The following is a 14,912-nucleotide window of genomic DNA, read 5'->3' as shown; positions in this document are numbered from 1 at the left end:
GCTCTTTCCACAGATTCTCAATTGGATTCAGGTCTGGACTTTGACTTGGCCATTCTAACTCCTGGATATGTTTATATGTGAACCATTCCATTGTAGATTTTGCTTTATGTTTGGGATTGTTGTCTTATGAATCTCCGTCCCAGTCTCAGGTCTTTTGCAGACTCCAAAAGGTTTTCTTCCAGAATGGTCCTGTATCTTTCCATCAATTTTAACAGTCTCCCCTGTCCCTGCTGAAGAAAAGCAGGCCCAAACCATGATGCTGCCACCACCATATTTGACAGTAGAAATGGTGTGTTCAGGGTGATGAGCTGTGCTGCTTTTATGCCAAACATATCGATCTGGATTGTGGCCAAAAAGTTACATTTTGGTTTCATCTGACTAGAGCTCCTTCTTCCACATGTTTGCTGCGTCTCCCAGGTGGCTTGTGGCAAACTTTAAATGAGACTTTTTATGGATATTTCTGAGAAATGGCTTTCTTCTTGCCACTCTTCTATAAAGGCATGATTTGTCCAGTGTACGACTGATTGTTGTCCTATGGACAGACTCTCCCACCTCAGCTGTAGATCTCTGCAGTTCATCCACAGTGATTATGGGCCTCTTGGCTGTATCTCTAATCAGTCTTCTCCTTGTTCCAGATAAAAGTTTACAGGGACAGCCGGGTCTTGGTAGATTTGCAGTGTTCCGATACTCCTTCCCTTTCAATATGATCGCTTGCTCGGTGCTCCTTGAGATGTTTAAAGCTTGGAAAATCTTTTTGTATCCAAATCCGGCTTTAAACTTCTCCAACAGTATCTGAGACCTGTCTGATGTGTTCCTTGGTCTTCATGATTCTCTCTGTGCTTTAAACACAACCCTGAGACTATCATGGAGCAGGTGCATTTATACGGGGACTTAATTACACGCAGGAGGATTCTACTTATCATCAGTCACTTAGGACAACATTGGATCATTTAGAGATCCTCACTGAACTTCTGGAGTGAGTTTGCTGGACTGAAAGTAAAGGGGCCAAATAATATTACATGTCCCACTTTGCAGTTTATTTGTTAAAAAATTTAAAATATCCAATAAATTTAGTTCCACCTCATGACTGTATCCCATTTGTTGTTTCTTCACAAAATAATAAAAAATGTCTTTATGTTTGAAGCCTGAAAAGCGGCCAAAGGTTGAAAAGTTCAAGGGAGCCAAATACTTTTGCAAGGCACTGTACATTTTTCAAGCTATGATTATTTAGCTGCTTAATGTTCTATGATGCAGCAGCTGATCACTGCTTTTAATTCACATCAAGCTTATTGTACGTCTGCAGGTGAAGATAAAAGGGAGTTATTTTGAGAAAAACTATGGAGTCTTGACCTAATTTGTCAAAGGAGACCAAGGTCTCTGTTTCTATGTGTCTCTCTCTCTATAGCGCTTTCTCTCTCTCTCTGTCTCTCTGGTTTCAGTTGTCAACATAGTGCTCCATATAGTCCTTTGTTTTTTTTTGGATATTTAAAATGTCTTCATGTGGTAAATCTGTCGGGTCAGCACAGGTCAGATGGGAGATGAAGACGATATGATGGTGTTGTGCTGTTGTTTCTCAGTGGACCGGCTGCTGGCACCCTCCTACCGTCAGCACATGCCGCTGGAGGAGCAGCTGAAGGAGCTTCTGGAGAAGCTGGACCTTAGTACGGCCATGAAGCACAGCCCGTCCCGCACGAAGAGGCTCAAGCTCCTCAAGAAGACCATAATGGAGGTCCGCAGCCAGATTGGCTTAAAGAAAGCCCTTCCACATCCACCACCCCCTGCCCTGGATCTCCCACAATGCCCCAGCCAGTGTGATGAAAAGCTGGGTCCCATAAGTGGATTAGTTCCCATCCCTCCACCAGCCTCGGAGCGGCTCAGCTCCTCATTTAAACCTGATGTCTCACCACGCGGCTCAGTGCCCCCCACTCTGAAGCCTGTTGTCCCCCTGTCAGAGCAGGCTCCCTTGCAGCTTGATGACAACACCAGCTCCTCTACCTCAAAACCCCCTCAACCCACCAACAGGCCCCTCCCAGACCAGCCACTGCAAAACAGGAACTTTCCCTCTGAATTATCAGGTAGCTGCCCCCAGCGCACCATTTTCCGTAAGTCCAAGAGTGCCAGCCCCCAGAAAGCACCCATGACCCCAGAGCTGCCTGCTGCATCGCCACCCCTTCTGGGTGCCAAAACCTTCCTGTCGGTGGTGATCCCTCGCCTGGAGACCCTGCTGGTCCCCAAGAAAAGGACCCGCAGCAGCAGCACTGAAGACGAGGAGGAAGACGAGAAGGAGGAGGAAGAGACGCCGATCAAACGTCTTGGCACAGGTTGAGCTTCACATAAGAACAGTGCCCCTTGCTGGTGACAACGGCAATGTTCCTGACAAGTGACGTGGTTTGTGCGTGTGTGTTTCTGCTTCAGGGTTAACCAACGGCTTCTTGGTGGAGGAGAAGCTGGATTCTGTGTCTCCACGCATTCTGGAGCCCCGGCGGCGATGCGCCTCAGAGTCCAGCATATCGTCCAGCAACAGCATCATCTGTGACTCCAGGTGGGTTCTGATTGGAGACATGACTAATGACCTTCCAACTTCATTTCTTCAGTTTTTCTAAATGTGGCCCTCATCTGATCTCTTCCAGCACCTTCATGGTGCCTAAAGGTGTGAAGGGTCGACCTACGGCGGTGAGGCGGAGCACCGTGGACGACCAAAGCTCTCTGATGAGCTGTGCCGACAACGGACAATTCACAAAGACGACTGCCAAGATTTCTTCAGGTGAGAAATGTATCTGCTCCCTTGCTGAAACAGACTTCCCCTCTGCTACCTTTCTAATTGTTGCTAGGATATCAGGATAGCTCGTTACATTTCTTTTGCTCCATGGTTTGATCTGTGTGAGCAGATGATGAATAAAACAAGACGAAGGAGATCATAACCATGAGGAAACTTTACCAGTTTATAGAATCAGAAAAACAACTCTTATTCCACGCTCCAAGCTTAATTCTGCATTAGTTACACTAACATTATTGTAACAGGGTACAAGGCTGCTGAAATTATTTTCGGTTGGAATCTGATCTGTCACGGTACAATTCAAGGAGAAATCAGTTTTCTTCAATGACCAAAATAATAAGACAATTAATACTGCAATTAATAAGTCGGCCCTCAGATTGGCCCAAGCGTCAGACTGAGTCCACTGACCCCGACTCCAGATGAGTTTAGCAGAGGGACGGTATTGGCTTATTTTGGGGGATGGGCTGAGCAAACAAGCTTTTATATTAATATAAATACAAAAACAAACCTTTATTTTTCAAATAAAATAATCATGTTTGTTTATACAAAATAAACAACAAGGATGTAAACAGTGACATGTATAAAATGTTCAGTCATTATGCTCAAATTTGCATAAAGATTAACTCGTACGCTTCAGAAATCTAAGAATCTAATGTTTCCAATCTCTGAAGTCTGTTCCTATAAAAGCAAAATTAATCTTCTTGAATAAGAGTAGCAATAATTACTCAAGCAAAAGAAAAAAGTACAGTGCAGTAAAACTACTCATAAGTACTGTTTTTCCCAAAACGCTGCTCAAGTAAATGTAACCAGTACTTCCCACTTTTGAACATAGATGACAAAATCAGTAGCCTAATTTTGTTAACAAGCTTATATTGACATTAGCTAGTCATCATTTAGCTAACATTATTTGCGTACAACAGCATTACTTGACTCACTCTGACTGAGGTGGGGGTGCTGTGCAAAGATATTTGCCTTTTGTTGCCATGATTCTAACATACACCTGTGCTGCTCTGCACAGCAGCAGCAGGTCTCTGTCACTGCTGCACAGCTGTAAAACCGGCACTCGTGTTGCGTTTAAAGGAGGCTCGGAAAAACGCCTTACAACATGTTAGCAATGGACGAAACATTTGGAAAGACTGAAAAAAGTGCATGTGACAACAAGCACAAATACAAGAAGTGCAAGAGCACGAATAACAGAAAGTTGTCCACTTTGAGATAAAAAAAACAAAACAGATTCCAGTCCATGTCTGACTGTTTGTGTGCTTGCCCATCCCGCCGGCCTGCATCTGACCCACTGCTGACGGGGGATATGTGGACCAAGAAGGGTCCGCTCTGACCGGTCAACAGTCTCTTCAGGAAGCCTCCTCAGGCGGCTCATTGGGTTCCTCCCCTTCTCTGTGGACCAAACCCAAAGAATGGATCGATTTCATTTGCTCTGCAAGGGAGTGAGGGAAGGGCTAGGACACATACTAGGGAGGGGAGGTGTGGCAGTGCAGCTCTACAGAGCAGCAGGAGGGGAGCATGGAACAGCATTTCTCTGGTCTTTTACTCGTCTGTTTTTCTGATTGTGAACCAGAAAAACATCCCTTTGCCCTCTTCTCCCTCCTTCCCACACACACTCACCCCATGAGGGCTGGAGTTGGTCTGTCCTTGTCACACACACAGCAGTATGATTTAGCTCTGCCTGTGTATTGCTGAGTGTGTGTGTGTTTGTGCAGACAGTGTGTCCTGTTCATAACTGGCTTGTTGTTGTTCCTGTAGAAGTGTGGAGTCCCACCGCTGCTTCTCCATTTGTTCTGGAGCCTCTTAAGCTAGTTTGGGCTAAATGTAGTGGATATCCCTGGTTCCCTGCCCTGGTGGGTGGGTGGGTGGGTGGGTGTGTGTGTGTGTGTGTGTGTGTGTGAGTGAGTGAGTGTGTGAGTGTGAGTGTGTGTGTGTGTGTGTGTGTGTGTGTGTGTGTGTGTGTGTGTGTGTGTGTGTGTGTGTGTGTGTGTCCATACCTCATGCCCCATTGGTCCCATTTGCCTTCTGCCATTCTCCATGCTGTAGTTTGTGATGTGGACTGCTGGGTTGGTGTCGTGGCTGTGTGTAAGCAGCTTGTCCTGCTCTGGCCGGCCTGCATGCTCTTCTCTGGTCGTGGGGCGTTTTCAAAGCAGCTCCGTCTGTCACCATGAACTGCAGATTGTTCTCTCTGTAAGGGCGCCGCCCCCTTCTCTTCTTGCTCACAGTCTGTCCCGGGTCTTCACAGATTGTGAATCCCAGAGTTTGGAGGATGTCATGTCAGCACAGCAGGGTGGAGCTTCCCATTCCACCATTGGACGTTCTCAGAGCCGGAGAGCAGATGCAGTTCAGGTCCGCAGAGAAACTCTTCCTCGTCCGCTTCTTCGACAGCAAGCGCAACTGGTGAGGAGCTGAGCTGAGGTCTGAAACCATACTGTACAATGACATGGTTTCTGCGCGGTAGTGAAAGGTAGTAAAAGGTAATAAATTAAATTAGCTCAAATTAAGGCCAGTTAAAAGTAGTAAGAATGCAGGCCAGTAACTAAAAGTAGTAATTTTTTCTTCATCCTTTCAAAATATTTTTTATTTTACATTGATGCTCACTTATTGTTTTAAGATTGTTTTACTAAAATCTGCATAAAAAAATTCTAACTGCCGTACTGGCAGGACCTGAGCTGTCACTGATGGACTCAAGCTGCTGTGCGCATGCGTTGTGTTGGAACCGCCTAATACGTTGAGACTAGCTAGTCATTTTGCGCCTTGCCATGGAAAATATACGTTTTCACAACTTTGGCTCGATGATCCGAGATTCAAAGACTAGGAATGACCAAAAGGCATTTTGAAAAGTATGCAGGAAAACATCTAAATTTCATCTGGAACGACGTGATGGTGATCAAATCACACCAACCGGAGCAGCCACCATTCATCAGCAGCGGATTGCTGCGCGGGTTGAGGCTCCAACGTGGAGCAAATCCTTGTTTCGTTTTTTGGTGCTAAACGAAGCAATGCAACTGCAAACTGAGCTGCAGACAGGCAGCAGACCTTGCTGACACTAAAGCCAGCGCTCAGAGCTGAGCAGCCTTGAACACAGCAGCAACTAAAGTAAGTTAGATGACACCAACTGCACCGCTAACAACAGATTGCAGTGTGAACACACACAAAAGTGAAAATTCCACTGCAATTCTTGAAAAAGTGGTAAAACTTTTACGTACAAGTTTATCATTCATTATTAGCTGATACCTTTTAGACACATTTTATGTTATTGTTTACATCCGGAAATTTTGCGAAGGCAAAAAGACCTTTTCCTTGTCATCCGTAGCCGCGCTGCCGCGGAAGAACGATTCTGTTAAATGAGACCTTCTTAATTTAGAGCAGTAAATAACTCAACAACTCAAAACCCCTCGTATCCCCCTCCCTCACTTTCCATGTTGACTAGCTACACGGAGACTAGTTGCCATGGCAACAAACAGCTCCACTATATGGACGAGGATCTAAGACCATAAACATTTCCCACACAAAGGCCAACAGATAATTTTTTTAATCAATAATTTAAAAAAAGAGTTGCGTGTTTCTTTTTTTCGCTTTGGTCAGTGACAGTCGAACAAAAGGACAGGAAGGAGTGTTTCTGAGAATGTATTTTAAAAACAACGGTTTCATGTTTTCAGGCTTGATGTTCATTTTGGGATTATAAAATGATCTGAACACAGCGGTGGTTGATTAGCTCATTTAAACAGCTGCTTTAATTGTAATGATGATCTGACAGAGTTGGTGTGTTGGTCACCGAAACACTTAATTTCCTCTGCACATGGACGTTTGTTTATTTAAACTTTTTAATGACCTGTGAAATTTGATACCCTTGAACCTCATCAAGTTGTCCTAGTGTTGACAATTAGTAGCAAAGTAATATTCTGTTGAGAATAAAACATTGGCTTGTGAAACTGGACTGTCATTGCATTCTACTGACATTCTTTAAAAAATAAAAACAAATATCTTAAGTCTTATGGATTTAGGATTAGCACTAAAAATTGTGCTTTCTGTTTTTAACATATGAGGTTTTGGTCAAGATAAAGTCACAGTTAGACCTTCAAGTAAGTGGGATAGAGTTTTGTCTTACATGGGCCGTCATCTTGCATGGGTCAGTGAACTGACTGCAGTTTTCTCGCAGATCATAGATAATCAATCTATAAAAAGTTTGGCCTGCCGATTTCGATTTTAGTCAGTGCCATTTTTTTGATTGAAATATAGGAAGAAAGTCTCTGAGTTGGTAACACTGAGGTCACTATTGAACAGTGATGGCATAGTTACTTTGAAATGTAACTTGGTTAGATTACTGATTACTTGACTTGGAAAGTAACTAAGTTACATTAAAAGTAACATTTTTAGTTACTTTCATCAGCTGCTAACAACAACGCTCTGCCACCTGTGAAAATTACATTGATCTTTGCCAATACTTAATTGCAAGTTATTTTATAATGGTAACATCAACAACGTGTCTCCACCTATATGGTTGAACTGAAGGGGAGATTATTTAATGGTTACAACAGTACACAAAAAGTTTGTAATTTGTGTGTTCCACAAACTCTAAGAAGGATAGAGTTTTCCAGTTCATATTAGTCTCGATGTTTGCAGTTTTCTGGAGCGCACCGCGAAGCTCCACGTCATTCAGAGGTTATATATTAACTTGACATTAACAAAGACACAGCAGGACGGATCATCCAGGAAATTATGGACTGGGAGAGCCTGACGTAAATGACCTGGATGACAGACAAAATCTGGGATTTATTATGCGTCTCTGCTTATTTCCAAGCCCAAATGAGTAACTTCATGTTCAAAATTAGCCCCAAAAAGTGCAACCCGTGACTCATTAAATTTGCAAGTGATTTTAGAAACAAAAGAAGCCGAAAGCCTCTTATAATAATCAGACTTGGCGACAGAAACTCAAAATAGTTCCTGTTTTTCCACCGAGATGCACATCTCACTTCTCACTCCATTGTTTACATTCCTATCTCTGCTGACACTGTCGCGGCGGTTGCTCCCCAAGATGCGTAGAGGAAATAACATTAAAGAAAATGGTATCGCAAAGTGATTTTGTAAAGTAACTGTAGCCTGACTACTGGATTTGAAATAGCACTGCGTTAGATTACTCATTACTGAAAATAGTGGTCCGACGTCAATAACGTGTTACTGACATCACTGCTATTGATAACTACGAGCTTGCAGATACGACATGGTGGGCCAGTCTATCAGTCAAACCTGTCACTGAAGAGCAGAAGAGGAAAGTGGCTGATTTTTAGACCTTTGCTGAAGTAGAAAAGATCAGTGGATAAAATTGGCTTCATGTAAATATCGACCGATCACCGATCTCCCAAAATTAAGGAAACTGACTCGATTTTGTGTTGGTAGTAAAAATATTGTAGAGGTAGTAAAAAAAAGTAGTAAATTAGTAAATTCAACTCTAGGAATTCTGTATAAACCCTGAATTAGATTTAGCTCCGCCCCTTTCTATTCTGATACCCCATGTAAAATCATGTAACATTTGTTTCTGTGTTGGAACCCCCGACTCAGACAGATTATGTAATGCTGAAGTCACTCCATAGATGGCAGCAAAACTGAGTCATGTTATGCTAACACTGCTGTACGGCAAGTTACATTATCCAACCTGTAAGCCATTGATACTTGATTAATATTGCTATTCTGTGTCCCGATACACGGAAACGATAAGAAAAACAAGAAACATGGTGGACGATAATGAGGATCAAGTTGTTAATGTGCTGGCTTTAGTTGAACAACAACTTTAACATCACAAGATATGCTATACCAATAGCATCCATGTTTACTTCCACTGAGCACACTCGCTATGTGTGACATTACGGCATCCTCTGCTGGGCATGTGGTACACTTTTATAGATTCTCACCATTACTCGCCTTATGATTATGTAGCATATCTGTAAAGATAATGGTATACTGTAATATATATTAATTCAAAGTAAATGGTTGGTGACCAGCAAAAAGGTCAATGAGCTAGTTTCTCAGAAGATAAGAAGATGCGACTCATAAAGGTGCAGACAGAGACTGAAGATTTGCAATTGTGAGTGCTTTGTATTCACAGTGGAGAATCCATCCATTTTCTTGCATCCTTGTCCCTCAGTGGGGTCAGGAGGGTTGCTGGTGCCCATCTCCAGCTAACGTTCCGGGCGAGAGGCGGGGTCACCCTGGACAGGTCGCCAGTCTGTACAGTGGAGAATATTATATACATATTTACAACATCAGTGAAAAAATGGCCATATAGAATGTGCAAAAGAGGAAAAAAATAAATAATTTAAATTAGTCAATCCCACAGTTCAATAATTAATAAACCCACACCCTTCAGTTCCTTAATCACAAGCTGAGGTTGGTGAGATGTTAAAGCAATTTAATGCTAAAGTGCTTGGTGCAGTGCAGGTCATGAACTGGAAAAAGTCAGAGATCAGAGTTGGGGACAAACTTGTTCGCTGGTTGCAAGGGGCCTCCTACCAAACCTTTTCAGGAGAAGCAGATGTCTTCACACACTACAAGTGCAATCCTTTTTAAGGCTCTACCTTCAGCTCGCCATCAAACAGGCAGGGGGGCGGAGGGGGTTTGACCCTCTACCCTTTTTATTCTTGATGCCCCTACTGCCCTTTTTTAATTCATTTAAAAAAAATCTGTGTTAGAAGGCCTGCTTGTGCCCATCAACAATAATATTAGCTAAATATAATAATTTTATGACTGTGGCTGCCCTCAACCTAATAATGAGGATGCTCAGTTTCTCTGTTTGCGTTACTCTAAATCAGTTTCTCTAAGATGAAAAAATGGCACAACGCTTAACTGACCTGCAGTTCTGCTCCTCTGAACGTGTCCTAATGTTTGACATTTTTCTGCTCCAGCTAGTATTCCTAGCAGATAGGCTGTGGTAACACATGACCCCTGATACTCAACAGCGATTGGCTGTTCAATAATCTCACAAGAATCGATAAGGTATTAGAATTATCGCGAGATTTATTGTGGGGACATAGAGAGTGGAAAAAACTGGGAAATTGAGGACATGGAATTTGGAATTTACACCCGACCCAGGTTATGATTAGATTTTGTGTTGTATTTCTCTTGTGACTTATGAAATATCACAATTGATAATTTCTGACCAGTCACCTCATCCTTGTAGATAAATGCAAAGTAGTCCATAGTCACTATTTTTGAAAGTCAGTATTTTGAAAAGAATTTCTTGGGAAAAGTAATTGTGTTCAGGCATTGAGTTGTGTTAAAGCTACAGTATGTAACTTTTATGGAAAATATGTTTTACATATTTGTGGAAACTGTCACTGTGTCATGGTTGTATAACTTGAGTCAGATAATCTGTGTAAAGATCAAGCTCCTCCCAGGCAATCACTGATCATAGCCGATCACCTGGATTGGCTATTAATTTTTCCATTTTATAAATCCTTCTATGTTAACTGGCAAAACGTAAAAATTATTTGGCAGTAAATCCACCAGATTTAGACAAAAAACATGCAAAATACTTGCGGGCACAATAAAACCGGTATTCAGTCAAATGGACAATTGAAAAACCTGCAGTTAAACAATACTTAACAGTAAAGTTCTCAAAGCCTAAATTATATGAGTCAAACATATCTCACAACACTGCAAACATTATCAAATAATGTCAAGTAAAAAAGAAAACGTTCATTCCAAGTCAAATACAGGTAGTATTAAAATAAAAATAAAGTTACTAAATCAAAACTGGCTTGAGCCATGGATAATTGTTTGGTGCTGGTTCTGTTTTGTTGTTTCTGACTGAGCAGAATAATTCTGGAGAACAGGGAGGAAGCAGAGATCATCGATTTTTAGATTTATTTTTTTCTTTTCTTTTTTCCCCTCCAGAGCTAATCTCTGATGTTACGACCGCAAAAGTTTTAATACATATGTAAAAAGTTTTTAGTTATTTTTTTTAAGTTACATGCTGCAGTTTTAAGCCGACGGTCAGCGTGAGAGTCCATTGTCTGGTGGAGGTTGAACTACGTGCTACGTTTGTGCTGGTTTGTGCAGCAAAATTTTTCGTTTGTGCCACTATCATTTTAAAGATATAAAGAAATGTTTCTAGAGGTCATCCAAGGTTAACCCCCCCCCCACCTTCTTCAAATCAGACAAAATGGGTGTCAATCAACTCAGCTACGTTTGTGCTGGTTTGTGCAGCTAAAATCTTTTGTTTGTGCTGCTTTGGCTTTGAAGATATTAATGAAAGTGTAAAGGTCAAAAGGTCAACCAGCCCCCCCATTTTTATGAAATCAAACAAAATTAGTGTCAAACGTTAGTGCTACATTTGTGCTGGTTTGTGCAGCAAAATATTTTGTTTGTGCCGCTATCATTTTAAAGATATAAAGAAAGTTGGGTTTCATAAAAGTTGAGGGGCTGGTTGACCATTTGCCCTTTACACTTCCATTAATATCTTCAAAGCCAAAGCAGCACAAACAAAAGATTTTGCTGCACAAACGTAGCCGAGTTGATTGACACCCATTTTGTCTGATTTGAAGAAGGTGGGGGGGTGGTTGACCTTGGATGACCTCTAGAAACATTTCTTTATATCTTTAAAATGTTAGCGGCACAAAACGAAAATTTTTGCTGCACAAACCAGCACAAACGTAGCACTAACGTTTGACACCAATTTTGTCTGAATTGAAGAAGGTGGGGGGGCCAACTTTACTCAGGTCTTTTTTCCTTCAGTAAGCCTTGGTGGACTTTTACAATAACTCATCAAACTCCATCAATGCTTGTTTTTTAAATATCATATTAAATTTGCTGCGTTGATGCATTTTGATGTGCTTCAGTTTCGAGGCATTTTTCGTCGCAACATGCAAACTTCTGCAGGCTGCGAAGTATGAGATACAGGTGATCGGTTTTTGTGATCAGCAATAAGAGACTGTAATCGACAATCACGTACTTTTTCCACAGAAATCGGCCGGTCATGATCCGTGGTCGATTGATCGCCACACCTCTAGTTTTCCTGCATTATTTTCGCCTTCCTGTGGCACATAGCATTAAGTTAATACCCAGGGTTTCCCCCAGAAAACTTGCTTAGCCCGGTGGTCGGGGTGCCAAGGCGGTCCATGTGTTTTTGCATTAAAAGATGTTGACAGGAAATGTAAAAATATTACTGTGTTACTGGAAAACGGCACCAATGAAACCCTTTCTAACCCACAACTAGTCTTAAAAACAACAAATCAAAATATACAATTAAAAGGAATATCAATTATTTGCACTTCTGTTTAATCCAAATTAAGTCAGCAGCTCCATCAGGCCCCCCAGGGCTTTAGGGCCCCATAAATGCTAATATTTTAACATAGACCACAGATATATTGATGCAACATTTATTTAAGATCGTCAGTGCTGCTCAATTTGATTTAATGGTTTCAGCATACATAAATTAAGATTTTAAATTGTTTAATATTTATACACAGTCTTCCAAATTATTATGCAAGTGATATTTTAAGTGTATGTGTATAATTTTCAAGTCATGAACTATTACAGTATAAATCAAATTTTATTGAACAAACCTCCCAATGAGAACAGTATTTTTTTCAAAAATAAAAAACTCAAAATACACTGTTCAAAATTATTATTGCACAGCAGATTTTCTAAACATTTTATGGATTATAAATAACTGAAAATGGTCTTTCTTTGAATGTGCAGCAGTAAGTGGTCACAGGTACTAAATCAAAAGCTATTTCAATGTAAAACATCTTAACAGTCCGAGTTACATGTTAACAACATAGAACCCTTTCTTTGATATCACCTGCACAATTCTTGCATCCATTGAACTTGTGAGTTTGTGGATAGTTTCTGCTTTAATTTCTTTGCAGGATGTCAGAATACCTTCCCAGAGCTGCTGTTTGATATGAACTGCATCTTAATATGAGCCCTCAGATCTTCTGCTTGAGGAAACTCCAAAGGTTCTCAATAGGCCAGAGGAGGATGTGACCACACCATGAGTTTCTCCCCTTTTATGCCCATAAAAGGGGCACACAGGAATTCCTTGCAGCATTCCTGTGTCATGCTGCAAGGAATGACACAGTGATATTCCTTGCAGCATGAGATGGTACATTGTGATGTATGAAGATGATTTTGCTGCTGAGGGTACAGCTCTTCTTTGGATGAACCACGAAAGAAAGTGATCAGTCAGAAAGTCCATATACTTTGCTGAGGTCATTTTCACACCTTCAGGGACCTTAAAGGGGCCGACCAGCTCTCTCCCCATGATTTTTGCCCAAAATATAACTCCACCACGTCCTTGCTGACGTCACAGCCATGTTGGGACGTGGTATCTGTCCACCACCAATCCACTAGTGCGTCCATCTGGACCATCCAGGGTAGCACAGCAGTCATCAGTGAACAAGCCTGTTTGAAAATTAATCTTCATGTACGGCTGGGCCCACTGCGACCGTTTAGGGGTAGCCGAATAGTAGGTTCATGCACAACAAGCCTCTGGAGGATCTGACACCTTGAGGTTGGACAGGCACCAGCAGCTTCAAATAACTGTTTGCTGCTTTGTAAAGACATTTTAACAGCTGCTCTCTTAATCCGATTAATTTGTCTAACAGAAACCTTCCTCATTGTGCCTTCATCTGCACAAATCCACCTTTGTTCTGAATCAGCCACAAATCTCTTCACAAAACGATAACGCTTCAGTTTTCGTTAAATATCTAATGTTTTCATACTTTGTCATATGGCACTACACTATCTGATGATTGTCGGCAGCAGAGATCCTTTTTCTTTCCCATATTGCTTGAAACCTGCTTAATAATGTGGAACATCCTTCTTAAGTAGATTTCCTTTAATTGAGCTCACCAGACAAACTAACCAACCCAGGTCTCTGAAATTAATCATAGTGATTCCAAAGAGCCCTGACACACAATACCATCTATAAATTTAATAGCACAACAAAAAAATATGTCTTTATGACACTTAAATTCAATTTGCATAATAATTTGGAACATGGTGTATGTCAGATTTTAAGGAGCTGGCAAGTTTACTCTGTAAAAGTTCAAAGAACAATATTCATAGTTAAATTGTTTTGTTACCACAGCTACAATTTGATGCTGTGAGTTTAAACTTTTTGTTCATGAATACAAATGAGTAAACTACGATTATAACTCATTGCTTTTTAGGTTGGCCAATTAAACTACTCCCCCTCTCCCAGGTTTCACTAAATCCAACACAGAAGCTGTTGGTGATGCTGATGTGTTTAGCAACAAAACGGTTCCTTAAGTCAAATTCTGCTGCAGGCCTTATACAGCCTTGGACTGGCCCTGCATGATTAGTTAAATCCTCTGCACTGCGCAGAGATGTGCAATAAATGGGAGATTTAATTCAATATTGCTAATGTGGCTTTAATAGCTCTTCCATTTCATGTCTGTTGAGTTTTTAACAAGGGGACACAGAAACTATTCTGGTTGGTCCAGTTTATGGGACGAGTTTCTCAGATCTCCGCACCCATTAACTATGGATGGACAAAGCATTTGATATGATTTACGTACTGGCCAATCGGGACCACAGACATAAACTTTATCAGCACAAACAGAGCCAAACACTGGGCTCTGTTGAGATGGAAAAACCGCACACAATTCTTTGTCCACAAATATAAATCATTCTCACTACTTGCTCAACGCATCTCTGACAGCGCCACTACAAGTAATTCCTGCGGTTTACGTAGAGCTGCGCAACCAGAGCTACTAACGCGGCGGGGTTTAAACTCTTACCTTGGTCAAAAACTCTGGAAAGAATCACAATTCCTCACAGGGGGTTGATGAAATATCCATACAGGTCAGTCTGAGTCCAGTTTGAGTGAAAGGAGGCTCGCGAGATCCGCGCTGAGGTAAACTTCATCCAGCTACTGCAGCGCACAAGGCAACTCACAGAGGCACCAGCTTTAAATGCATGAACTATAAATCTATCTTCTATAAACATCTTTTAGGAATAAATCTGCTCCGATTGTGAAGCGCAACAGAGACGCTTGCAGTCCGGCTTAAAAAAAAGCTATTTTTATTTATTATTTATTTACTTATTTATTTTTATTATTTTATTATTATTATTTTCCTAAAAACAAAAACAAGAAAGGTTTAGCCTG

General features: G+C 41.3%; 1 protein-coding gene across 7 annotated transcripts in view; it reads left to right on the top strand.

Moving 5' to 3' along the window:
* Positions 1-14,912, top strand: part of LOC103460735 (bromodomain-containing protein 1-like) — a 36,723-nt gene that overhangs the window by 18,331 nt on the left and 3,480 nt on the right. For 5 of the 7 annotated variants that reach the window (XM_081607685.1, XM_008403022.3, XM_008403023.3 and 2 more), the window contains 4 exons: positions 1,578-2,321; positions 2,416-2,542; positions 2,631-2,764; positions 5,005-5,179. In XM_081607685.1, the coding sequence (XP_081463811.1) occupies positions 1,578-2,321; positions 2,416-2,542; positions 2,631-2,764; positions 5,005-5,179 (1,180 nt within the window). The remainder of the gene's footprint in view (positions 1-1,577; positions 2,322-2,415; positions 2,543-2,630; positions 2,765-5,004; positions 5,180-14,912) is intronic. The other 2 variants (XM_008403027.2, XM_008403028.2) reach the window with 2 other exon arrangements.

Source organism: Poecilia reticulata, chromosome 6 (assembly GCF_904066995.2).
Source record: "Poecilia reticulata chromosome 6, P_reticulata-male-v2, whole genome shotgun sequence".
NCBI lineage: Eukaryota > Metazoa > Chordata > Actinopteri > Cyprinodontiformes > Poeciliidae > Poecilia > Poecilia reticulata.
This window is presented reverse-complemented; position numbering and strand designations above follow the sequence as displayed.